The following is a 27380-nucleotide window of genomic DNA, read 5'->3' as shown; positions in this document are numbered from 1 at the left end:
ATTGTGGATATGCCTCTGCAGTGATATTCTTTGCTTTGTTCATTCTATTTCATTTACTACACATCCCTTCACACCCATGGTGTCAACGTTTTGGCCATAAACGGTAGCGGATTCCTTCAGATCAGAACTAAGAATGGAGCTTGATTTTTCTATTGTCCATCAAAGATGGAAAGGTTGCGTATTGTTTATCTAATGATGAGACTTGTGGTAGTCTACCAAGTCTGGCTATGCTTCTTAATAGAACGTGCATAATATTTAATAATTAAATAATTAATAGATTTAAAAATCAATATTTTCTCAGAATACTTTGGACTCAAAGATGAAGTGTTGTGTTTGAAGTCAGTGTTGGGTAAACATTTGCATGATGCTAATTCATGTTTAGTAGATTTTTTTTTTTTTCTTGATAAATTAATCTTCTGCAAAGGTGCACCTGGCAAAAGTATTTTTTCAGTTATTAATATTAAGGTTAGAGTTCAGTAAGTGGTATGATTTATTCAGTAGCTACAATGAAGCACAAATGGATGTTCTCTTTTGTAATAAGTGAATAGGTGAAAGTGAGGCTAAAGCTGACAACTTCCTATTGGTTTGTTTGTTTCCAAGCTAAACTAGAGCTGGCTAAGGAGAGTAAGAGTGTTGGAGCTGCTGTCCGATGGGCTCACCTCTCTGGCCCCAGTGTTGTATGTGGAGATTTCCTGTCTGGTGCTTTAGGTTAGGGTGGGTGGGTGGGTGTATTTATGGCTGCTGGAGAGTGCTGCTGTCAGATGTACCGGTGTTTACAGCTGCTGCAGAGCTGCGATCAGTCTCTCAGCAAAGCTATCAGAAAGTTCCTCTGGACTGTGGAAAAAACTAGCCGCGTCCAGCTGCAGCCGGCCGCTGAGCTCTCACCATCACTCAGCACTCCACAAAAATTAAACATCCCCAGAGAAACATATTTCCCTGCTATGGAGGACATGTCCCCTCTTTCCTTTCAAGTAAGATGTCTTTTTAGGTGATGACTCTTAAATAAATGTCCAGTTGGGTACTGCAAGCAATGACAAGTGTGTTGCAGTGTGTGTCCAGTAGGTGAACACAGTACAAAGCTGGGGCTACTGAAGGTCAGCTTCTGTGCAGGGCAAGTAGCTCTAGGGTTATAGCTGCATAAAAAATGAACAACTACAAGAGCCGATTGGCTCTTTTCTTTTTGGAAATACAGATGCTGTAGTTATGGAACTGACATTTCAACAAATATCAGTAATTACTTGTCACTTAGTTTGAAATGTGACAAATTAGACGATGCTACTTTCATTGAATTCATTAAGAAACGGTAAAAGAAGTTTATTTCTTTCCTTTTTCTGTCTGTTTCACTCCGTTGGACATACGCGATTCACTTGCTGACAGACTGTGCTGCTGTTTGTGATGATGTTTCCTCTAATGGCTCTAATTAACCAGTTAAGACATTTTTTCTGCACAAAGAGGGGGTTCCATTACCAAAGTAGTTATAGATGGGATTCATGCGCACAGTGAAGGGGTCTAAGTTGCTCTTTAGAGTACTTTTTTTTTTAATAAGTACTTTTCAATAGATCAATAGATGAAATGTGCAAAGCCGAAGAAAAAAATATGAAAAAAGTCCTGAGCCAACTAAATTGTTCCTAGAAATATTACTTTATAAAAAATATTATCATATTCATATATAACTTCATGATGACTCATCAATTGACAGTTCCTTTAGGGGGCCAATCTTTTATCTGTTATGACATTCCTCCTTAAGTTATGAATCAGGTGTGTGTGTGTGTGTGTGTGTGTGTGTGTGTTCCATTTAATGCCAAGGCATTATACCAATCAAAGTGATTTTCCTAGAGCCTTCATCAGACAAAAATCATATGACCATAACAGAAACATTTTAGTTCCATAAAGAATGATTTTGGTAAACAATACCAGAATGATATTCTTTATCAACGTAAGGCTTCTCCTTAGAATGTTAAACGAAAGCTTCTGTTCACTTTAACCCTATAAAGCCAAGCATATCCAATATGATGCATGATCTTTAGAGGTGGCTCTTTTGTCATATAATGAAGGGAAATACAGAAACAAACTTTTATCCTTTTGGGGCCTTTTGGTTCTGAGTTCTCTACTGAACTGTGAATGAAGTAGAAGCTTCCCCATGCATTTAGCAAACCATTACAAAATTGTTTCTATCATAATGAAAACACAGGAGAAAATCTCAAGACTACTTCTTTGCTAAACTGAAGCAATTCCAGGTATGATTTGAATGATGTTACTTGTAGTAAAACTAAGCATTTTTTGTTTCATTTCACCTGTCAAATGCTCAGTAATCATTCTCAGAGAAGAACAGTAGTGAACTAAATGAAAGACAAAGGTTCTTCACACTTACACAACCCACAAAATCTTTGCTAAATACTGTTCACTAAAATCCATTGAACGAAACATAAACATGCAAAGAACTATTGCTAGAACCTTTATTTGAAAGAGAGTTAATATCATATGGAGATTCCTTACACTTGCAAATCTTCATATTTGCAAAAGCGGTTCCGTAGAAACACCCACTGAGGAATTGTTTATGGAAGCTAAAATTCCAAAGAACTCTGTTGGCCACTGTGAAGTGTGAAATGTGCACATAAACTACGTATAGTATCAGTTAAAGGATGTTCAAGTCTGGATGCCGCAGTAGAGTTGGGCTTGTGTTTAAACTGCTCTGACAGGTTCAGCTAGAAAAACACAGCTTGTTTAATCCTGAGTATAAATAACAGCATTAATAATGAGAGGATGTAGTGAATGTAGTTTGTGCAAGCCTTTTATATCACCTTCCTGTACTTTGAACTCTGGAAAACATACAGGGCAGCCGCTTGAAAGAGGAAAAGAATGGAGGTTATAGGGATGGGATTGCTGAGTACTGAGAGGAGCTCGTCACGCGTTTTCTCCATTTTCTCCTTTATGATGCAAGTGCTTTCTTCGTCAGAAGATGATCACTAGGCATGGCTGGATGGGAGGGGGCATGTGTGTCACTTTGTGTCTTAAGTTTTTGATTGTCTAAATAACACAGTATCTCATCATACAGCTGTCTTGCATTTTGACAGTACAATAACCCATAATTCCCTCTGTCACTCAGTATTTCAAGGGCAGTATTTCATGGCGTGAACTGAGCAGGAGCACATTTACATTTTGGAGGATGTGGGAACGGTGGGGGTTGATGGGGGGGGAAATGGATTTCTTGTCTTGTGTCACTTCAGATTTTACCCCTCACCCCTTCTCTCTGCACAATCTGGTTTAGAGTAGACTCAGAAAATACGCTTTGGAAGAGGATCTATGCTTTTTTTTTTTTTTTTTTAACACTTAATCAAAGCTAAAGCATTGATAAACACAATGAGGTTTTAAGCAGACTCTGCAAGAAATAGTTTGAATCATGAAATATGTATTTCATATCCATTTTTATCTACATTTTAAAGCACACCAAACTATAACACAGTTTACTTGCTATATGTTTTACTCAGTAATTACTTTATTTGGATTGTAGTGCAGTATTTACTATGGCATTGTGGCTATCATTACACAACCTATATACACTACATAGCCAAAGGTTTCTAGACACCCCTCATAATCAGTACATATACCTAAGATGGACAAAGATGTTCAGTTGTGCATGAAATAAGCTTAGGGCTGCCATGCTCAATGCCATGTCAGCTACATGTAACCTAGAAGTAATCATTCAACATCAGTGTCTGTCCTCATTTATATTCTTGTGGCTGAATGAAACATTGAAGGAGCAGGTGTCCACAAGCCTTTGGCCATATAGAGTATACGTGGAATTTTTTAAATAAATTTTCCTCATTTACTGTTGTAGTATTGTTAACATTTTATGCCAACGTTATTCATCCATTAAAATGTAAACAACGTTTCTTAAAGTGACATAATGTGGAATATTTCTAGAGAAACTTACAGTCAGAACTCTCTGAATAGAAAAGTTGAATGAGGCATTGTATTATGATGGATTTAAGGGTTTTTTCTTAGACGTGTGTCATCTTAATCCTTTTCTTCCTGCTTATTTAATATGTTTATCTAGATTTAAACATACTACATATACAATCTGACTAGATTATGGGTTTAAACCCTTGGTTCCCATCAAGACCATTAAAAAGAAATGGTTTACTGTTTACTCAATGGTTTGTTTCATCACAGTATACCATGAATACCAGGTGTAATTATTATTGTAGGTTCTGCTTGCAGAAAATAGTAGTTTCTAACACTTTTTTTGGCCCAGAATTAAAGGGTTAAACAATGGATTTTTGCCCTAATCTCCCAAGAGAAAGTTGACAGTTGCGGGATACACATACTGTACATGGCTATGCAGTGAAATTGACCTAAAGGCTGCCATTCTCACTTTGAGACGCTCTGCTTTAATGTGTGTCAAGTACATGTAAATGATTCTCATTTACTCCTTGCTTGGATTTCCATTTGCAAAGAAGACAGGGCCCCATTACACTTCTGTTTGTGCTCTGCCAGTAGATGTGTGAACTGTGAAGAGCTCTATTGTTTGGAAAAGCCTCTCTCTCTCACACACTCTCTCTCTACATCAGTCACATTAGAGAGAGGTATAGAGCTCTTAGCAGGGTCAAACTTTTCATGATAATAATGCTACCATCTTATTTAATACCAAAGAGACATTCTTTTCAGTGACAACAAACTCTTTGACCTGACTGAAATCCAATGAGTCTTTGTGCCATTCATAATCCACAATGTACAGCAAGTCCTTTGGTCTGACATTAGTTTGAATGCTTAAAGGAGAAGTGCCACTTTCAGAAATGACCCATGGTATAAAGTGTTATTAATGTAAATGACCAACATCCCTCACCGTAGTATTCATCTAGCAACCTGACTTGTAGTTTTGATTGAACTGCACTATTAAACATAGATGGCTCAAAGAATTGAATGTGAAACTTATTTGACTACTTAATTTGCATGTTGATCTTGAGCTGAACTCATGACTGGCATTTTCAGCCACAATAGGAACGTGTCTTGCTCAGTATATGAATATGTATCTGCTGTGATATTTCTATTATTCGTCTATTATTAGTCTTTCAAGTGCCAGTCTTTGATATGCAAAGAAGAATCTGACAGGAGGCAGGACTGTAATGACTGCAAATGTACTGTATATATCTTATACTCTTGATTCTGTAAATATACAAAGACAGTAACACAAACCCACACACAAGATTTTCATGTTTTTGTGTTATGTATAAGTTTCATAAAATTATAAAGTAACTTTAAGTCTGAGTCAGTGTTGTTTCTAGGTCTGAATAGTCACAGCCACAGGCGCTCTGCCCACACATAAACAGAGAAATCTTTACTGCATTAAACTGGCCACACCATTGGTTCCCAGCGATAAAATCACCGTAACAGAGAGTCTCGAGTGGCTTATTGCTAATAGAAAATACACAAATGTTCAATTCATAAACGTATGTATTCATAAAAAAACGTTCACAATAAATTATTCTTCCACCACACAGTGTAGTCCATTAAAGGGAAGCACTGTTGCTAAGCAACATGAGGGCGATGCATAGTCACTCCGTTGCACAAAATATAGTTACGTATATACAGGGTTTTTTAGTAGAGTAGAACTATTTACATTGCTCTCCTTTTTCTGAAGGTACTCTTACTCTAGAGGAGAAGCTGCAGGAAGTATAGGGATAGCCTTGGGCTGTGTTTTTAGCCTTAAGCTCATGAAACTGGCTGTGTAGCATTAGCTTAACCGAGCAGTGTATTGTCTCAGGATTTCACGTTGTTCTTGGATAATTGAATAAAACAGTGACAGTGATCTTCAGTGTTCAATTCATAAATCACATGTATTTGCAATAACTATTCTTTCCCCAATGTAAACTGTGGTAGCTAAGCAGTCTAGACACTAAACCAAACACCCACTTAATGATTAAGACTGCTGTTTATGTTAATCTGAAATTGAATTAATATTATATTAACCTGGACAATCTCTTCACACCATTCATCCACTGTTAACCCACCAGATATATCAAAAGTTTCCATTTTTATATGCTGCGAACTAGCTCACTACCAAGGTTTAAAACAGTGGTGGATTATTATGGAGTTCAGATGTTATGAGGTGGTCATAGGTGGCTTCAAATGCAACTCAGCCAATCAGATTTCAGACTGGAACTATCCATTTAATAACAAGATGTTTTGATCTTACATAGTGTGTAAAGATTTTGTAGTTGTTGTACCTCCTTGTCTGAGTCTCTTCAGTCACAGCACTTATCTCAGTCACATAGCTGCTTATCACCCCTGGTCGCTCTCACTGAACTGACCTGTGGCACATTCTCTTTTAAAGGAACCAGGGAAGACTTGGGGAGAACAGTTCTGTGATGTTTGATCCTTGTGGTATTTTGACCAAAGCATGTCACCGATGTCTCATTAAGACCCCAGGGAACCATGTTAACTTGTGGAAATGGAGTCTAATGTTTCCCCATTAAATGGTTTTCCCATGACTTTGCTCTAAAGGAAACCTGATTTAAGAGTGTATTTGCTGTATCTAGAAGTATTGACCAAGGCAGATTATATGGAAAAGAAAAAAAGCAAGTATAATGTGAATAGCTGTCCTATTTTTAGCTTGAGCTTTTTGTAGTGTTGTGGTTATTATGGAGCTTTGTGCAGCTTCATGTTTACTGCCTTGTTGTGTAGCTCTCTGCGCTGTTTTGAACGATCCCTAGGGCAATGTTCTTAAATGTCCCTTTGCACACTTGTGTCTTTACTGTTGCTATAGAGACTGTGTGGGCTTGATCAATAAGGCCCGGATCAAATGGTGCAAGTTTGCTTAGCGAATGTGTGCATGTGTTATTCCAGCTGAGTGAGCGTAATTTGTTCGCTCTTGAAAACATCTATGATGCTGAGGAAATCTTTAGTTTAGGCACTCAGACATTTGTGTAAGAAGTCTAAAGTATTGCCACTAAAGGTACTAGTAATACTAGCAACGTACCTTTTCAAAATTACAAAAGTCCAGTTGTGTTTCCTAAAGGTAATTTATATTCTCTTCTCCAGAAGCAGAGGTGGTATTTGTACTCTTTCATTAGAGAACTGTGTAAAATAAATGAAAATAATATGTCCTGGAGATAAAATGGGGCGTATGAAATTAACACTATATTAAAATCTACAATTATATTCCCAAATTGAAGGTACAGTATATGTACCCTTGAGAGGGTACCACCACAGAGGCAGCAAAACGTAACACCATAGTGACAAGTTTTTCTGACAGTGTGGGGTTTGGAGGGTAGCTCATCTGTTGCTGCACAGTATGTTTTGGTCATCCTCTGGTCCTTCATCAATGCACTCTGGACGCTTTTGGCTGGATATTTTTGATTATTCTCTGTCCTCAGTGAAACTGAAGGCTTTAAAAACTCTAGCAGCACTGCTGTGTCTGATCCACTTTAATAAGCACAATGTCAGTGTCATCTGGGTGAAGCAGGGTGAAATAAAGTATGCAGAGAAACAAGTGGACTAGAGTGTGTAATTGTAGAACTACAAAGTGTTCCTATATGATCTGTGGAGCTGATAAAATGGACAGCGAGTGTAGATACAAGGTAGGTGTTCCTAATCCAGTGATCACGCAGTGTACAAATGGTCTTGAAAGGCTCATGTAGGTGGCATTTAGCCTTAAGAACAATGGCTTCCAGTACGTGTTATTCCATAATGTAAACTATTCAGATGTACAATAGTAGCCTATTATAGATGTGTCCACTTGGTGAGCAGCTCAGTGCTCAAGGTATTTATCTTTGCCTGCTCCCTGGGTGTGCTTCCAATGGGGCTGGTGGAAAAAAAAGCAGTGTGCTGAACAAAAATGTGCGCTGTGTTTATTTTACCATTGTCCATATACAAAGTAAAGCAGGGTGGAGTGGGGGAGGCTAAAGGGAAGCACATTTCATTATTTATTTATTTATTTTCCTCCTGAGCTAAGTGTAGGCTGAAGGGGGCTATTGAGGGGCGCCCCGATCCTACTGGAGTTCACTGGTAAGCCTGTTGGACATCCGGCTTTGTTCCCCTTATAGTGCGCTTATCACAGGCCTGATTCGCTTGTCCCCTCGCATGTTCCTCTCCTATCTCACCACGGCCAATTTCGACAGCCTAAGTGCTCAAATTGAGCCATTTTGTTTCACTTTAAACTAAAGCGGGACCTATTATGCGTGATTTTTCATTCATAGCCCCCTCTATACTCTCTCTCTCTGTCTATGCCTCTCTCTCTTTCTCTACCACTCTCACTCCCTCTCTCCCACCATCCACAGAGGTGGGAGGCCCTTGTGAAGCCCCACTGTTCTCACTCCAGGCATGTCAGCTTCAATCTGCCACCCCTGGGTGTGAGGGGCTGGCCGTGGTGTGGGGGCTCACAGGTCAAGCCCGCCGGTAATTGATGTTGCTTATTCATCTGTTTTTCCCCTGTCTTCGCGCTCCTTGCCGCAGTGGCCTATTGTTTGCCTCGACTGTTTGAAGATCTACTGTAGGTCTTCAGCCCTCTGAGACACTCCTCCCCTACAGCACTGTATCACTGGCCCCATCAGAGAGCAAAGAGGATACACTCACAACACGTCAAGCCCCCCAAGCCCCCATCTTCTCTCTTATATACACACACACACACACACACATATATAATATATATATATATATATATATATATATATTTTTTTTTTTTTTTTTTTTTTTTTTTTTTCCCAACCATTAGATAAACAGTATTTTAAAGGGCAAATGCCATGAAACAATCACTTTTTTCAGGGCATTGCCACATTAATTTCAGGATCTGGAGTCTACCAAACCTCAAACTGTGAAATTAAACAATTTTTTGTGGTCTGCCTGAATCCTTGTCCACATATACATGGGTATATTTTTTATGCATTTGGACTTTTGTCCACATTTAAACCGAAATTTAGTCACTGAAAAAGGGACCTTTTCGAAAACACCATTCAGTTTTGTTAATCAAACAAAGCTGTCTAAGAGCCATGGTCTGGCCCCAAAGCCCAGACTTCGACATCACTGAATGTGTTTGGTGTGCTTGGATCATGAGAAATGCAAAAATGCAACCAAAAGACATTTTTTGAAAACACATTTCAGTTATTGTTAACAGTGACACGTGTTTTTTTTAAATAAATAGCATACTCCATATATTAACTTCAAACGAGCCCCACCACTGAAGATAGTTTGGGGCATAGTTAACCTTCCAGCTAAAAAGATTTAATTGTAACCACCCTCCACACATGGTATAAACAAATACAAAAAGCTTCTCTAAGACTTTAGACACATTTACATAAGTTTTAAACTTTTCAGCTGCCACATGTTGAGTGTTCATAAAGACAGTATTACTTTGGAAGGACAAAAAGAAAACTTAAAGTAAGGATGAGAGAGCACAAAATTTCATCAGACATTTCCATTTGAATTATCCATTGGTAATGCATTATAGCAAGGCAGATCATAGATGTGAGAATTCATTAAATGTGACTGCAGTGAAGTCTGGCCTGAGTCAGAATTAAAGAGAAGAGACGAGTTGATAGATTAAGGAGAAGGCGGCAGACACATACTGGGTTTTTTTTTTTTTTTTTTTAAGTTAAATGACATGGAATAACTTCTATACCATTGTTTCAAAGTGAAATAAATGACAAATGATATGTTGTCTGCTTTTCCCTGACACTAGTCCACCAATGGAGTTGATTAACGTTGGTTGTTTTAATGCTGTATTGTTTTGTGTAAACCTCAGGCCCTGGAGTCAATGAAGATAACAGTTATAATTTCACAGCATGTGACATTTTCCCTCTGATCATTATTCTATAGACAGGTCTTCAGTGCTGTAGCTGCATTAGTGTCACCTGAGTGAGGACATAAACAGCAGAGGAGTGCAGGGGAAAGGAAAATCTTTAATTACTGAGCTCCATTTGATCTTTGCCTCTGACATGTCGGTGGGCTGCATGGGTGGTACATCCCAGAGGGCCTTTGAAGAGGGCGATTTTGTAAGAGATTTGGATCATTACACAATAAAGAACACTTCATAAGTCATGAAGTGAGTTGGGGAAATGATGGTTAATGATGTTGACAGCAGTTCACCTCTATAGAATTATGCTGAGATTTGACTCGACTTGCCGCCTCTAATGAGTCTTGCTTTTCCAAGGTAATGGAGCAATGAGAGAGAGAGAGAGAGAGAAAGAAAGAAAGAAAGAAAGAAAGAAAGAAAGAAAGAAACACCTCCACTTCCATCAAGCTAAGTCAGTTAATGCTGCACAGAGCAGCCATCACGCGCCTCTTTTAAACTGTCATGTCAATGTGCTATCCAGGGCATCTTCAAACAAGTGAACAGGAAAGAGAAACCATTCTGTCTCCTTTTATGTCTATGCCATGCAGGAATGGGTTTACTATAAGGATGACTAGGCATAGGCTTGTTTTGTAGGCTAATGATAGCCCTATATCAGGGACTCTTATGGTTGTTGTGGAAAGATTGATCAAAATTACTGCATAATTGAGGCCAGAGTAAAGCTTCTGTAAAAACCAGGGTTTTTGTCAGAAATATTAAACAACATCAGAGGACTTAAGAAATTAAGCCACCATTTCCACCAACAAGCAGCAAGATTAACTGATGCATATGTGTTCTGCCCATAAACATGTTCTTTCATGTCAGTTGCTAGCGGGCTGGACAAGCTTTACAGAACACTAATAAATTTTGATGGCTGTTTTGATTCACTATTTAGATTCACTTTGAGTTCCTAGTTTAAAGGCTACCAAGCAGCCATCCGAGGCCAGGAGTCCAACAGTGTATAATTGGCCTCTCTTTTTCTGGGTGGGCTCTCTCTGTGTGGCCCTTAGTTTCCCCCCATCACGCTGCACAAAGCTGTCCAATGCAGACATCTTTTGGGTATGGTCAGATCAACTGTCAAGTGACGTCTTAGCAACAATTTGAAAGTCAGGGATGGCTGGCTTAAAATGGTTTTCTTTTTTGGTAGCATCATGTGATTTGTTGTAAGCGAGTTAGTGGATGGAACAAGCAGCGTTTTTGAATGGGGCCAAAACTGGCTGGTACAAAGAAAAATATACAACACTGGCTAATGTTACAAAACTAGACAGTAGGAAGTGGCAACAATTTTACAGCTAATATTTGACACATATTGCCAAATAATCAGGTGTGCTAACATTATGTAAAAAAAATACCCCAAAACATAAGATTATGCTAAAATGATCAATGAATTAGGGACTATGCTAACATTATCAACAAATATGTGACCATGCTAATGTTATAGATAAATCTGTAACCATGCCAACATTCTCATCATATCTGTGACCACTGCTAACATTATCAATTAGACTGCGACCATGCTAACATTATCATTATATCTGTGGCCATACTAACATTATCAAAAAATCTGCAACCATGCTAACATTATCAATTAGACTACGACCATGCTAACATTATCGATACATCTGCGACTATGGTAATGTTATTGACAAATGTGCAATCATGCTAACGTTATAATGTTAACATATATATTTGTGCTATCAGGGTATAGACAAATCTGCGACCATGCTAACGTGATAGATCTGCGGCTATGCTAATATTATAGACAAATGTGCAACTATGCTAACATTATTGATAAATCGGCAAGCATGTTAACGTTGTAGACATATCTGTGACCATGCTAACAGTACAGACAAATCTACAACCATGCTAACGTTATTGATCAATCTGTGACCTTGCTAACATTACCAAAAAATTCTGACCATGCTAACATTTGCTGACATATTTGCACCCATACTAAGTATATTGATTACACAAAAAAAATACTAGATTTATTTTAACAGTGTTCTATTTTATGTATCTTATAACATTAGAAACATGCTCTAAAATTGTTCTTATGCTGAATAAAATTTTCGTCAGCATTCTGGCATCACAGAGCTGAGAATGGATTGATGGAGTATGCCTCTTTAGACCCTTGGCCGTGGTTGGCTGTGGCCGTGTTGGGATTTAAACCGGGATCCTGGCAAACTCTCTTAACCAGCTGTGCCACTCATGAACTCTAACAGGCTCTGTTTTTGTACTGCCGCAACAAGCTGCTACATGCCTCCAGAAAGCATTACCACTGCCAACCATAACATGTGCAATGTTTACGTTTCAAATTCTCTGTCCTGGTGGAATTTGGAATTTAGTTTTGTTTTGTTTTGTTTTGTTTTTAAGTTTAAATGTTTGTGCACCATGCATTTGGCTGTATGATGAATAGCAACAATAATTATAACTCCACTTCATTAGCATTGTTTCATCCCAGCCATAGAGAGCTTTAGTAAAAATTAGTATCATTTATTAATTATAGGCTCTGTGCGGAGTCAGTATCTTTTAGATAGAATAATATGGGATGTGTGCTGTAATAAATTGGTTTGAATGTGTCTAATTGTCGTGTGAGGTCCAATGTAAAGATTATGTAATTATAATTTTGAAGCTCTCTGTAATGATATTGTTTCTTGTATGTCAGAGGGAGACGTCTACATACCTGACACTCTAACGCCTGCATAATGATATGCTGGAATGACAGCTAATTATAACATAATAACAGGCTGATGAAAGATGGGGTGGATGTGCCTCATATATTGAAGTGGCAATGTGAAGAGCACTGCAATTAAATCAAACCAGACTATGTTTAATTAGAATCACATTTAATTATAGGTACTCTTAATTCGCACAAATTTAGAATTAGATTCTCAGGGTGTTTGTGCAGTAGTCCTGGCTTTTATGAGAGCACATGCACATTGTGGTACTACCATCTTGGAGATTCATTTTTAAATTGAAATGTCAAATGTTGTTCCTGTATCTGATAGTGTTTGTGATGAAGCTACAAGTTCTGCAGAAAGCCGGAGTTGTTGTTTGTTGAGGTTGCTGCTGTAATCGCTGTAAAACAGGGCCAATGTGGATCACATGCAGATCAGTTCGACAGGGAGAACTTGATGGCAATTTGGACGAGGGAAGAGCTCTGCTCACTGACTGCTTGAAACCTTTTAATTAGCACTAATTACCCAGCAGAAAATGTTGGGGCTTGAAAGGATTTGTGTCAGCAAGTGAGAGATCAAAGATTGCGGCGCTCGCATTTTAATCTGCGGAGTAAAAACTAATAAGGACCTTGTAATGGGGCCCCAGAGAGTGACAGCGCAGGTGGTAGACCATAATCCTCTCTCTGCAGCTCTCAGGCCTTGCGTCTATTCCCAATTAGATCATCAGATGATTTAATTTCCCTCTAATATTGAAAAATTATGATTTCTTTTCACAGTGACCACTGGAGAGGTAAAGACTAGTTTCCAGACATCTGTGAATGGGGTATAGTTATATATTTTTTTCTTGAAACCACACATTTATGGCTTTGAGACTTTAAAATGGGGGCTTTGGAAAGTGCTGCTTACCACGAAGCTGTCTGCTCTCTTTGTGAGTATGTGTGCGTGTGTGTGTGTGTGTGTGTGTGTGTGTGTATACAAGACTGGAGATGGGAGTGATGCAGAGTGTGGGCATGGCTCAGACAGGGTCATCCATCAAGTGTCATCGATCATTTGCCATGAAGTGACAGCCAGCTAGTGATTATTTGCTATTAGATAGATGCTCAAGCATACAGGACCGCAGCTTGACAGTTCAAGCCACTCAACTCCACATACTGTACAGAGGCCAAGATCTATGTGAGCTTCTGGGATATGTTTACATTGGCTAGGGTCTGTATATATTCCAGCGTAATCTTTATTCGTAGTTCTGCTCATTATTACAATGCATGTAGGAGAACACACCCTTTCTTCCATTTAAGGCCACGTTTTGTATTTTTCCAAATTGTTACAGGTCATTCATATTGCCTTTTTTTCATTAATCTCAAGGCAAGATACATTTCCCTCCTAGATAAACAATGATGGGATGCCTGCAATGGCATCTGTAAAGAATAGGATTGATTTTCGATGCAGTGGTAGGAAAGGGAAAGTGCATTTGTTTTGTGTGGAGAGGTATAATCAGTCAGTGGTGTCGTTCTAAAGAAACTGGGTTGCAGCCGGGCCACAGAGGCCATGAGGCATGAAGAGAAATGGCATGCAATGTTTCTCCACTAGCAGACCCACATACGGTTACAGTGCAAGGCTTCCAAACCATCGGACAGAAACGGCTTGCAAAATTTGCCCCACTAATTTGAAAATTAAAGGGCTTTTATTTGGTTAAAATAACAGAGTTTGATGTAGTATATAAACATTGTTAACGTTTCAAAACATGCTCTTCACTTTCCAGTCCATATATGGAAGTAAAGCTGCAAAATCATGACTTTTTGAAGTCATTGTTTTTATGTGGTCATTGGAAAACATACATATTTACATATATCCTACTTTTCATCATGGTCTGGCCCCGCCCATTCATGCTGAAGAGTTACAGCCTAGCCTGTTTGTGAATGCAGTACAGTGCTGGAAATCCAGTCAGATCAGGGGTTATTTGCTTATCATATTTGAATGCATTTTAACAAAAACACAACTCTATGATCTAAACAACCACCTGCAAAAATTGCATAGTGTATTTTCTGCAGTGCTGAGTCTGAAGTAGCAACGACAGAAGCACTTTTCTCTCTATTACAGGTCAGTGAAGGGTTTCACTTATTTTGAAGCTGTAATTTTACTTACTGTTCCTTTAAACACATTTTTAAAAATCCAAAATTCTCAGCACTAATTCAGGACCTAGAAAACCTATTCTTCTACATCTACAGCTGTTTTCATTGTGTAAGGTTAACGGAGTTTACTTTACCATGTGATCTATATTTTGTCTGCAGTGGCTCGTTCGCATTATGTTTTCACACGTTGCCATCTCAGCAGCACTAGTGATAAGACAGACAGTTGGTCAGTAATGCTAGTGATTAAGCGGACAGTGGTGTTTGCAGGGTCCTGGGCGTCTCTGACAGGGCGCATCAGGTCAGTCAGCCCCTGCGCTGGAAACAAAGTTTGCTAGGGCTGGGGGTCAAACCCAGCTTAAAAAGTCAAGCCTGTCAAAAGCCTCCGTCACATTCCTACCTTACGGCCAACCTCAGCTGATCCCCAGCCATTAATCACAGCGGAGAGCTGCTCTGACCTCAGCCCTCTCTCCCTTTGAAGTGCGCTGTCCTCTGCCGCATGAGGAAATCATTTGCTGCCTGATTCAATGAGCCATCAGCCGAGCCAGTGGACCTAATGACATGTGAGAATATTAACCTCCTACCACTGAGAGCTGTGAATCTTGAGAGGCAGTCTATAATTCACCCACTATTTCAGCCTTAGCCCCCTGCCCTGTGCAACACTCAAGCCAGTCCCACCCCTGCCCAGCTGCAACACTATACTGCTGTACTATGTGAAAATCTACTGGTCATGTGTGTAACGTAACAACGTTTCTGTGTGCCTTTTTAACACTTTCAATAGTAAATGAACAGTTTGACAGTTTTCCTTGTTTTCATTTTAAATGGAAGTTTGACAAAGTATATACACATTGTAACATTCGCTTCCCAAGTACCTACATAGAAATCAAGCTGGAAGACAGATTTTATTAAATTGTAGTTGTGATGTCACATATATTTAGCCCTGTTCATTTACAGTAATGTATCAAACTATACTAACTGCAACCCATTCAATAAAAACTCAATTACACACATCACTCCTGAAAGCACAGGAATGAAACCAGCTTGATTTTTGATTCAAATAGCTTTATATATCGAGGTAAAAGCTGTAGCCTGCACCACTCTGAGCGTTTTATACTTGTGCGTTGGTGTCTGCATCACTTTGCAATCAAATCGCCAAAACACTAGTGCTGAATCACAAATAACATCCTCAACTCCGTGTTATATAAATATAAAGGTTAGTTTTACAAATCCGTCAAGTGCACTCTTTAGGGAATAGAACGTTAATTGGAGCATAGTTTACAAGAATACATAGTAGGCACACATGCTTTGCGTGTTGGCCTCCATACTGTGCTTTTGCTTTAAAGCGAGCTTTTTTAATCTCTGTCTTTTAAAGGTGGAATGGTGTGTACTTTGTTTGTACGTGGCTGAAGTTTTGTACTTGTCTGTAAGTTTTTATTCAAAGTTTAGTTTTCTAGCTCTTTCTGTAATGCAGTTGGCCATCTCCTGAATTTGGAAACATTTCCACCTTAAGTGGTCCGAAACAGCAAAAATAAGTAAATATTGCCCACCTATGGAGAAGGAATAGAGCAATATCCTCATTTTGGTTGGTGCTTTTCAACATTTGGAGTTCTCTTCATTGTCTAAATATACTCCAGATGCCTCTGCCATGAGCAGAGAGAGGGAGAGAGAAAGTTTAGCATTTATCTATATATAGAGTTTATTTACTCATTTAGTCCCAGATACTGGGGCTTCACAAACACATCAGACCCCCTTTAAGCACATAATCAGACTGGGGAGATAGCAAATGGTGAAGGAAAATTAGAGTTTTATAAAAAGTGTTTTTTATTACAATTGTGTACTGTGCCTTTAAATGTTAAATATTCCCCTGAAAGTGTGCCTTTCCTAGCATTACTGACTTGCAGTTGTATTTGAGCAGAAGCTTTCTTATGCAGATCATGTGGAAGGCGAAAAGCAAGAATTATCACCCTCTGCTTTGGGATAATGGCGTTTTATTAAAGAAGCTATAATATGATGTGTTATCCATTATTAAACACAGCGTCCACATCATTATCAGTACAAATAGCACATCGCAGGTTTAAAGAAAAACATCAAAGTGCATGTCTCCATTAAAGCAGCGGGCTATTGGTCTGTGTGATTTTAACACATGTGAACTGACATGCGTCCCATTCCCATTTCCCTACATGTGTGATCTGTAAATTGCTGCCACCTGAGGGCTTTCTGACACGTTGGGAGTGAGCCTGGTGGAGGGGCTGAGAGATTAAGGCAGATAATGGCTGCCTAATACTGCTGCTCCAAAGATTTATAGCACTGCAGCATCCAAAGCCATCATGTTTTGAAGATTGAAAAGAGAATTGCATGTGGGTTGAAGGTGGGAGGGCATTAAGATGTAATTTGTCTTATCTAAGCTCTTTTTTGTTGTACAGGGGGCTGTGGTTGGGTGCAGCGTTTATATTTCAGAATCGACAAAGGTGTTAGGGATATGAAGTTGAATGAGATCCTCTCAAAATGCCAGAATGTGCTGACTATTTCCTTCAGTCAGGAGTTTCAGGTTGTGTTTTGACTTGCATTTATCAAAAAAGTCCAGCGCATAATAAATCAGTCTTTTGTTCTGTGGCAGTGGAGTTTTAATTTGTTTTGGGTGGGCTGGGATGTGATCGGGAGCAGATCAGGTACAGCTTTGTTATGTCCCTGGACGGACCGCGGCTCTGCAGGCTCTGCCATCAGCGTCTCGTCTTGTCCACGTTTATATTAAGTTTATTAAAGGCACTCCCTATCCCGCTTTTTACGGCTGCACTCTCCTCTCCCATTCATTATGGTTTCTTATCTTGGCAGGCAATCTGAACTGCCAGGCAGCTAGTCCATTATGCACATATGAAGCCCATCACTCCAACTGTATTGGCCAATTCATCAAACATTTATCTTTTGCCCTGTGAACAGTGTGTCAATTTGGCTGTCACTCCTGAGCCTCCGCTGCCTCCTCGGAATAAAAACATTACTTTTTTTTCCGCCCTGGAGACAGCTTTGATGTGACATCACCCTTCAAACTTTAAAACAAGGCCTAAGGGCTTATCCCGATCCTCACATTCGTTCAGACAGCGACCCAAAAATATTCCTCTCTCTCTGCTCCTCATTTGGGATGGGACTTGTAATGCAAGTTACAAGACAGAGAGCAATCTCTTTGTCCGCCCGGCTATTGTTCTTCCTCCGTCTTTGTCTGCAGGCTCAACCTGGGTCATGGCTTCAGCCTGAACTGAACAAGAACATGGGGCTGGTCAGGTGCAGGGTTTTTTATTTTATTTTTTATTTTAGGCAGAGCCGTAAGTGTTTGTTGTGTAGATATGAGTGTTTTGGGCTAGAGACACATGGGCGGCTCAGTGGAGCAGTGGATGTGAAGAAGACTGATAATCAAAGGATCAGCACAGCAGCACTGTCAGGGCAGACGCACTGGGGACTCAAAGAGCTGCTGGGAGAAAGAGACAGCGAGAGAAAGGCCCTTTAAAACTGGAGCACAAACAAGGGAATTAATGGCCCTGGCAAAAGGGAAATATCAAAGCCAGAGCTATCATGAAAAGGAGGCTTTCATTGAATGGGATCAATGTTAAGACATAGACCAAAGAATACAAAGGGAATTTAAGTGCGTCTGAATGACCGCTGAGTTTCAGATCGCCTCTCTTTATGAGCGGCTGGGTGGGAGAGGACTGTTTGTGGTCAGCATTGTTTGCTACCTTCCATTGTTAAAGCTTCAGCAGGTGTAGTCCTGTTGTAAAAAAAAAAAAAAAAAAACCTATGATACAATACCTCAGCCACTTGAGATGAGCAGCAGTGACGTCTCTCTCTCTCTCTCTCTCTCTCTCTCTCTCTATCTGTCTGTCTGTCTGTCTCTCTCCATCTGTCTTTCTCTCTCTCTCTCTCTCCCTCTTTTCCTTAGCCTGGGTGGACATGTGACCCGAGATACCCGCAGACTAATGGCTGCAGTGACTGACATTTCAACCAATAATCACAGAGTGTTTTTTCCCCCTTCTTGTCAGTAGTAGTTTATCAATCAGCGTGTCTGCATTAGTATTTGTCTATCGATCCATCCATCTCTGTCAGGTCATCTCTGTGTCATTGTGCTCTTGTCCTGTTGTTTGGCTTCTTTTGAGGATGGGCTGCATAGTAATTTGTTTTACAGGCCCCGGCTTTAGGAGGAGGACCCAAAGTATTTGCATGTGAGGCGTTTTAAGTGACCAGTAGACAAACACATTGTTATAGTGTTAAATGCACCATGACCTCCTGCTTGCATATGTAAAGAGAATATTCCTTTCACACATGCTGGCCGGAGGTCATGGTGTCTTTTAGACCTTCAGGGCTGCAAAACTTACAATATATTAAACACACATTAGTCGGTCCTTACTATAACATGGTTACAGGCCTTCCTCATTTTACATTTTGAGGCATGGGAGTAAATTGCTTTATGCAGACACCCGGAGAGGTGTTATCACGAGCTTGGTCAAATAAGTCACTGCACACAGTGAAACATGTAGTGATTAGGACGGGAGGGTTTGTGTACTGCAGTAGAGTGGGATATTGCGTACAGCAAAGGACAGTATGGCAATAAAAATAACAAAGCAAATAATAACAGTAATAAGCCTTTCTAAATGGTCGGGTGATGTCACAGTTAATCATTAAGTAATGATTGGAAACATGATGTAGTGTTAACTAGCAAAGCTACTTCTTGTTTCTATCTTTACTTAATTATTAAGTGTAACTTTATTTAGTAATGCTTATTACTGTCTTATTAATAAATACTGTCTTAAGTGTACTGTTAATGTAAATTAATTAACATGTTGTAAATTGTTAAAGAAAAAACTATTCAAAATATTCATCTTCAGATAAACATTATGTAAATCTTTCATCTCTAAGAGAAAATCTATCTCCAGTCTTGCTACAAATGTTTCTGTCCTTTCTTTTGTGGTTAGAAGACACCATGCCTCTGTGGGTCTGAAAGGATATGGTGCTGTCTGCTTGTTATTGAAAAAAGGAAATGTGCAAATCTCCAAATGAATCAAATAATGTCTGTGGTGTCTTCAGCACAAATGGACTGACCACCCAGAGCCCAACATATCATCAAACCTTTGATTGAGCGAAGCAGAGAATGCAGGTGTGGAAAATATCTGAACCGATTTCTTTGGATAAACTGATTTTCAAAATTATTTCAAATTTTATTTTTATTTTTGTTTTCTATTAGCTGGATGAAAAATGCATTGTTCCCTTCTAAGAACCGTATACTGTGCTGTTGTGACTGTTGTTTACCAGGGATTGAGCCTTTGCTCATGCAGATCCAGGCCGAGAGAGAGAGACGGGGGGTGAAACAGAAACAGAGCAGTGCTGTAGATGCATGCATGTTGAGATATTAGCTGTGACAATGAGCTTGATCATAATTATCTTAACAAGACGAGGGTTCATTGGCGTGGCTCATTAAATTTACTCCCTCCTTTAGTCTTTCAGTTTCCCCTTTGCTCTCCTGCTCTCTCTTTCTCTCTCTCTCTTGCCACCAATCAGATGCAGCTTTCTACACTGCCATTCTGCCATTGTAGTGGGACTTTGAAGAAGGTGGTGAAAGCGTGAAAGCCTGTTTGGATTCCCCATGGGGTTGAGGTGCAAATCAGAAAGGTTCCTACCTGTGCATGTGCGGCTGTGTGTTTGTGCTTACCATATCTCTAGGGAATGCTAAGCTCACTTTTGCCCATTAGCGTCCTGCTAAACAAAGCAAGCGCCGACTCTATTACTGCATTAACCGTACTGTTTAAAAAGTTTTCTGGCTCGACACTTTAGCAGATGTTATGGATTATGATGGAGGAAATCGGCCCCAAATGCTGGAGTGAAATGCACTCTGAGTGCTAAGAGGTCTGAGACTATTAGGGCTCAATCCCCTCATGTTGTTTGCGAATGTGATTCGGTGCTCTCCCTTGGCTGTGAATTTAACTGATTAAATCACAGAGTGCACGCAGCAGTGGTGACATGAAAACAACAATTAATAAGCAGCCCCCATGTGCCATGCGAGCGCCTCTTAACCAAGCAGCTAATAACATTACGCACGCCGCAAACTAGCCAAGGCAGACAGGTGGAGACGAGCAGGAGCCCAGCACTCATTTACAGAGCTGGGAAATTAGAGCCATTACACTGCACAGATAGAGAGAGTGATACACACACACAAAGTGGTAATAATATGGAGGGAGAGATTTCAGTGCTTTTCCTCACCGTTTCAGGGCCCTGGTCCCTTTTTAATGCCTTCATGTGACTGTTCTTTGTATTTTTTCATAGCTGAAATGTACCAGAGATTATTTCTGTATTTTCATTCTTCTGGTAATTTCATCATCATCATAATAACCTTGTATTAGGAGCGTTCTATGTGTTTGTAAATAAAAGCTTTATTATTATTTTCTGAAACTGTCCATTTTTATTTAGCATTTTCCCACATTACACCACTAATAATTAAAATTTTCCTCTGGGATCAATAAAGTTTCTATCTATAAATTAGTAACATGAGATGCAGCAAGCTCTTGAAATGCATTTACACAGTGTTGTGGATCTTTAGTAAGACAGTTTCCGTTATACGATAACGACTGGGTTCCGCACTTGGGAGTGTTTATGTATTGGCAGTGTTTATTTAAGAGCAGCAGCCTGATCTATGGCATTGTATCCATTTCAAAATTCGTGAGCAGAGAAAATCTTTTCTTTTGAGGAAAAAACACGTCAGGAAACGAACAGTGCCTTTGCAAACGGGAAGAATAACCCACCTTGTTCGAGTGGGGCATACTCACTGCTCTTGGGTTCTTCCTGCAGTCTGCTTTGCTTGGGTTGCCATCACTGTGAAATATTTCCAGATTGTCAACATTTTGAGTTGTCTGCTTATTAGCACAGCAACGTGCACTAGGCACAAGGTATCGGATGTTGGTATCGGAGTGTAGTTTGCGAGTATGGGTAAATGAACACGATATTGGGCAAATACCCGATACCAGTATCGGCATTCGTGCATCTCTAGTATAATATATATATACACATAGTTTGGATAGATTTGTTCAGTACTGACACTAGCTTATAGGATTTGCATAAATAAACAGGCCCTTTGCTGAGGTGATTTTGCCCCTAGATGTCTACCTTCTATTCAGGATTTCCAAGAGACTGATAAAACCCAAACACACGCTGTCATTGAAACTGAATATGAGTATTGCATGTCTTTTAGCTGAAAAGGAATGAAACCCAGAGTCTCAATTGCCATTGAATTGTTCTTTTCTCAAGGCGAGCTGACAGAGCTAAATGTCAATTAACTGAAAGTGGACACATTAACATTGTAGGTTGTCAGCCTGTGCCATTTGAGGGATTAGAAACACACACCCTGGCTTTGTGCACCTTCCTTGCAGTGAACTTTGGAAGGCCCCAGCATTACCCCGAGCACCACCCTCCATCATGTTTATGCCAGAGCAGGGTCGGGGGAGGGGCCATGCTGGAGAAGAGCAGGGTCCTTGGGGACTGTAGATGTGTGTATGTGTGTGTGTTGTGTCAATAATGCACAAGGAGATTAGATGTCACTTTTTTTTTTAAATAAATAAATAAATAAATAAATAAAATGGCCCACGTATCAAACTTCTCCATCTGTAAACGGTTGTTGTGCACTCTAAATGGGCTCATCATGGCAGAGTTGTAGAAGTTGTGCTCGCTGTGTTTGTGGCCGGGGTATTATAGCTGCGCTGGGAAAATGATGGATGACAAGTTAAATTTGTGTCGGGGGAGTGAAGGTGAACTGTGACAGAGTTATTTATCTTGGGAATGGAGGGTTAGGGTCAGGCAAAGCTGGGTGCCTGAAGGCACAAGACATTGACAAATTCATCCCGCACACTGCATTTCTGAAGCCCTTTTGTTTTGAATCCTGGCTACTCAAGAGTGACCCTCATCGCTCATACTGCCAGCATGCGAAGGAGGCCGCACCATGCCAGGGGATCTTAGCACCACTAATTTTTGTCATTCACTCTCCTGACAGGCCCAAGCCCGAACCATTCCGGCCCGTGAAAGAGGCCGGCTGAAATATTTATTTCTGCACATAATGGCTGCCCAGATTTAGGACCATATCATTTTTCCTCTCCTGCCTTATCATTGCAGGTCACTGACAGGCCTGAAAGCATTCAGCCAACTGGAAGAGCTGATTGTCGACAACAATCTTCTCGGAAATGACCTCCGGTTGCCCAGGTTACCACAGCTCCATACCCTAACACTCAATAAGAACCAAATATCCTTTCAGCCTGCACTGCCTTTGTGTCTTTGCGCATGCTTTACAGCACAGAAGTAGGACGAGCAGGAACTAACTCTCTCTCTCTCTCTCTCTCTCTCTCTCTCTCTCTCTCCTCTCTCTCTCTTTCTCGCTCATATTGCCTGCCATTCAATTTAGGATCTTGTCTTTACACACTTCAGCCTTTTAAATGTTCTTTAAATTGTGTTATTGTATTAAATTGAACCAATAACGGGGTTCCTAGAACTGACTTTGTGCCATGGTGACCTCTAGTGGAAGAGAGCGTAATGAAAGCTCCAGTGCAGCTGAATGAGTGCTGGAATAATGCTCTGCTAAAGCAAAATAAGCAGACATCAAGTTATAGAAGCAGTGAGATATAATGATAGTGTTATTAGCATTAGTACAGAAGGGAAATCTATAAACAGCACATTATACTGTTTACGTGGGGCTGTAAGAATATAATGTAAATAACAGCACATATACAGCTATGATTTGTGTGGTGCTGCTGTATATTTTATGTCACTTAGATCTGTTAAATAAGCTCTGACAGGGAAGGTTGGAATATTTGTGGATGATAAACGATGGGCAGGCTCATGCTAGGTATTACAACAGCCGATTTGATCAGTCAAAAATAATTGCTAAGTTTTTCTGCAGGTTGTTTTTCAGCGGACGTTTTCCAAGCACGCGATAATGATACAGCCTCACACCCTGTCCCCCTGTTCCACCATTACACCCCGCTTTCCTCCGGCTGAGTGTCAGCGGCTCAAAACCTGAGTTCTGCTGTGAAGTGGTCTGCACATGCTAATGGGCCAATTATTTACACCCTGTAGTGGCCCGCTGCCATTGAAATTCAAGTGCTGCATTAGTGCAGTTGTATTTTGACACGTTTGGGGCTGCATTTTCCAATGAAGTGAATGTATTAGTGATGAATGCGCTGTGAAGTGGCTGTTTGTTTCCCTGCGTAGAGGGAAGAGGAAAAAGTTTCCATGGCCCAGGGAGTCACTAACCGTTTTTACCACAGGGCATCCATCATTTTGTCAATGTTTTTAATGTTCTGCACCGAGCCACCTAGGAAATGGAGAGAGAAACATGGGACGGGAACAGCCAAACACAAGACGCAGGCCAAAATTCTCTGCTTTAAACGCTGCTGCTCTTTCCCCCTCTAGCACAATGCCTGTTGAGTGGGTTTAGAGGGCGCTGGTAAAAGCAGCGGAGCTGGGCTGGCAAGCAGAGCCGGACCACGCCAGAAAGTAAAACTTAATGAAATGAGCGGCCTGAATTCCTTGACCCCCTGCCCCGTGACACATCACCGACATCGAGGACCTCCTGGAGCACTTGCAGGAAGTGACGCCAGCTCTGGAGTATCTGAGCCTGCTGGGAAACGAGGCCTGCCCCAACCAGCTGGTCAGCCTGGATAAAGATGAGGACGACTACCAGAGATACAGGTTAGCGCCACACACACACACATATACAGTCATCTGCCAGTGATTAGACACCCTGGGTAAATATGATTTGTTAATTTATCACATCCTTTACAGGTAACACATTTATAAATGGCATTTTCCTGCAGCTTTTAGGGCACCATTTCTGTATATTATTTACAAACATAAATATATACAAAGTTGTGCCCAGGCCACGGGTATTTTATATTATTTTCAGCCACAAAATAATATTTGTGTTGTACTTCACAAAAGTGCTTTCTCTGTATCGAATATGAATTTATTTTCAGCAAAAATGATCTTGACGGAGGCACTCAGACTTTCACATGCATCTGTTCACACCAATGTTCTGTGACTTGTGCAGCTTTGTTAATGTCTAACCTGACAAAAAAAACCCATCATTTTTATGCCAAGAGCTGAGTGCAAAACACTTATTGTGTATTAAGGGTTTGTTTGTTTACCGTGACCAAGTATTTAGTGCACAAATCCCTGTAAATGTACTTTTCTGACATGCTGTTAACATGAGATTGCCTTGCTTTAATACGTCGGTGGTTCTCAGTGCAGCCCGGTTTGAGTTATGTGAAATAGAGGAGTATATTACCTAGCGTTTAATTGTAGTGGAAGTGTTAATGCATGTGTGAAGTGACAGATGTTCTTCTTATTGCTGACATGCCTTTCTTTAAGCCACTGAGAGTTATTTTTCCTGAGGAATGTGTTGTTTGGCAACTTTCAGTATTATTTCTTTTTTCTTTGGACGAATGGCTTGTTGCATAATACCATAAATCACCAGCACAGGCTGCTCCGCTAAGCTGTAAGCCCATTTCTCTTAAAGGGTACTCGGCCTCACCTTTTCCTCCCCCTCTACTCCTTCCCTTTGTAGAGTTGCACAATCGATTTCATGTGTGAATTGTGATAACCGCAAATGAGTGTTTGCTATCTTTTCTTACAAGATGAAACGATGCATTCATTATCAAGCCTTGGCCTATGGGAGTGCAATGCCACGCGATGTTACCACCATTTGTCAGGTTTTCAACATGAAACCCTGTCGGAGAGCGGTGGGGGAAAATGCATTCTTTTGTCTATCTTAGCTCTAAGTGCATTTTTCCTGACACTGTGTTCAGTATGAATCATTTACCATACAGATGAACCTAAAAGGCGCCACTCACTTACAATGCCTCCCATGCTTCACTTAGTGCTGGGGAAGGCCATTCTCTCCGTGACTGACAGCAGCAGTGGATTTGTGATGTAATATTCATAATGTGTCACATAGTAATACATCAGTTTGAGCATGATGCAGATTTCATGTCTGACAAGGTTAGGCAGCTCTCAGGTCATGGCGGGACTGGCCTTGGGCTACACCCTTTTCTAAGTGTGCCCTGAGAAGCCAAATAAAACCCCATATATAAGAACACCAAGCCCCTAAGAGTAGCACAGTAAAATATAGTGTACCCCGCTCAGCTTTTTCAATTAGTCAAATGAAATGAACAGGCGTAAGTACACACGGCTGTATTTCACAGCAGCCACTGAGCTCATTCATCATTGTTTACTTCAGGGGCTTGAGCTATTATTTATTTATTTCCGTGCACTTATTTATTTATTTTACTGCAGAAATGCAACGACAAGCGTCCACAGCAAAGGCTGCGTGTCTTGTGTCTCCTGTGCGGAGTCCAATAACACATTTCCTCTTTGCATTGACAACGTTTATCTCGATCTTAAACCTGTGTGTGTTCCGAAGATCAAAAGTTGCGGGCAGCCGTGGCCTCAGGTGCTCCAAACTGCAGCTGAAGCCGAGCTCTCACCAGCCATCTGTTAGAGCGCTGCAGACCATTTCGGAGTAATCAGGAAACACCTGCATATTTCCCATAAGCAACGGCTGTCATTACGTTTGTTTGGGAATGAATAATGGTGTACAGAACTTACTAAGACCGTGGCGCTCCTCAGTAAGTAATGAAGAATTCAAGTTGCTTCAAGCTGTTTCCACTTGACTGCAATAAAACTGTGTAACAGTAAGGAGCAGAAGTCAGAAACCGCCCTTCATCTATTTCATTTCCAGTGAAAAGGCCAAAAATATGTTTACAAAGTTCAGGTTCATAAAATTGATTTTGAAAAAACTCTGAAGATTACATTCCTGAAAGACTACATGACACAGTGGGTCAGAAGGGATGAGGAATTGTCAAAAACTTCTCACAGAGGAAAGGAAATAGATTCAAAACCATTTACAAATTGATCTGATTCTGAGAGCAGCGACTGGCCGCCAGAACCCAGACCTCAGCATCACCGAGTGTGTTAGTAATTACTTGGATTTTGAGCAGAAAATACTCTAGAACAAGTTTCTAATACAAATTGTGAAAATATTGAAAGCTATAATAAAGGCAGGGTGGACCATTGTTTTTACAATTAGGCCTTGAAAATTTACATTAAATTCCCTGTTTAATTTAGTCATCTCTCAGTATCTGAGGGGGGGGGGGGGGTGTTCTAGGTCACCCCACATGCACAACAAAATCCTGATACTCGAGTCTCTTATATAAAATGCTGTAGTATTTGCATATGACCAACCCACACATATTTTTGATCGATGTTTGGTTGAACCCGCAGATATATGACTGTCTGCACATGTTTACGTATTCTGCTGTTTTTCTCTGATAATGAAAAAAGGTCTTGTATTTTACAGCTACTTTGTCTAAGAGTTAAGTAAATGGAGGGTGGTCTCTGACATGTGCACTGTGCTGTACTTTGACCTGCATAATCAGAAATGTAGCAGTAGCTGCATGCTAACATTTGATACAAACATCTCCTGTGGCTTATGCATTTTTACACTTGGTCTCATGTTGCCTTTGATATACTTGAGCAATATTTGTAGCTGTGCAAAGTTTTGATCCAAGCTTATCTTAATAGGATCAATCTGAAATTCTATTCTCTGTGATCCAGTCGTAGTGAACATGTAGCACAGGTTTGCTATCTTCCTTCATCATTGTCATCATCATCAATTTGTCACTGGCTTGTGCATGAGAGCTCAGTTGGGGATCTGTCGCTGCCCATATACAC

The 27380-nt window shown here is 40.3% G+C and overlaps 1 protein-coding gene across 1 annotated transcript in view; it reads left to right on the top strand.

The window, feature by feature from the left end:
* The window catches only part of lrmda (leucine rich melanocyte differentiation associated), a 307085-nt gene that overhangs the window by 175595 nt on the left and 104110 nt on the right, over positions 1-27380 (top strand). Inside the window, exons 3-4 of the mRNA XM_066679287.1 lie at positions 22770-22896; positions 24202-24341. Coding sequence (XP_066535384.1) covers positions 22770-22896; positions 24202-24341 — 267 coding nt within the window. The remainder of the gene's footprint in view (positions 1-22769; positions 22897-24201; positions 24342-27380) is intronic.

Source organism: Hoplias malabaricus, chromosome 8 (assembly GCF_029633855.1).
Source record: "Hoplias malabaricus isolate fHopMal1 chromosome 8, fHopMal1.hap1, whole genome shotgun sequence".
Taxonomy (NCBI): Eukaryota; Metazoa; Chordata; class Actinopteri; order Characiformes; family Erythrinidae; genus Hoplias; species Hoplias malabaricus.
Note: the sequence above shows the minus strand (reverse complement) of the source record. Positions and strands in the feature narration are given on the sequence as shown.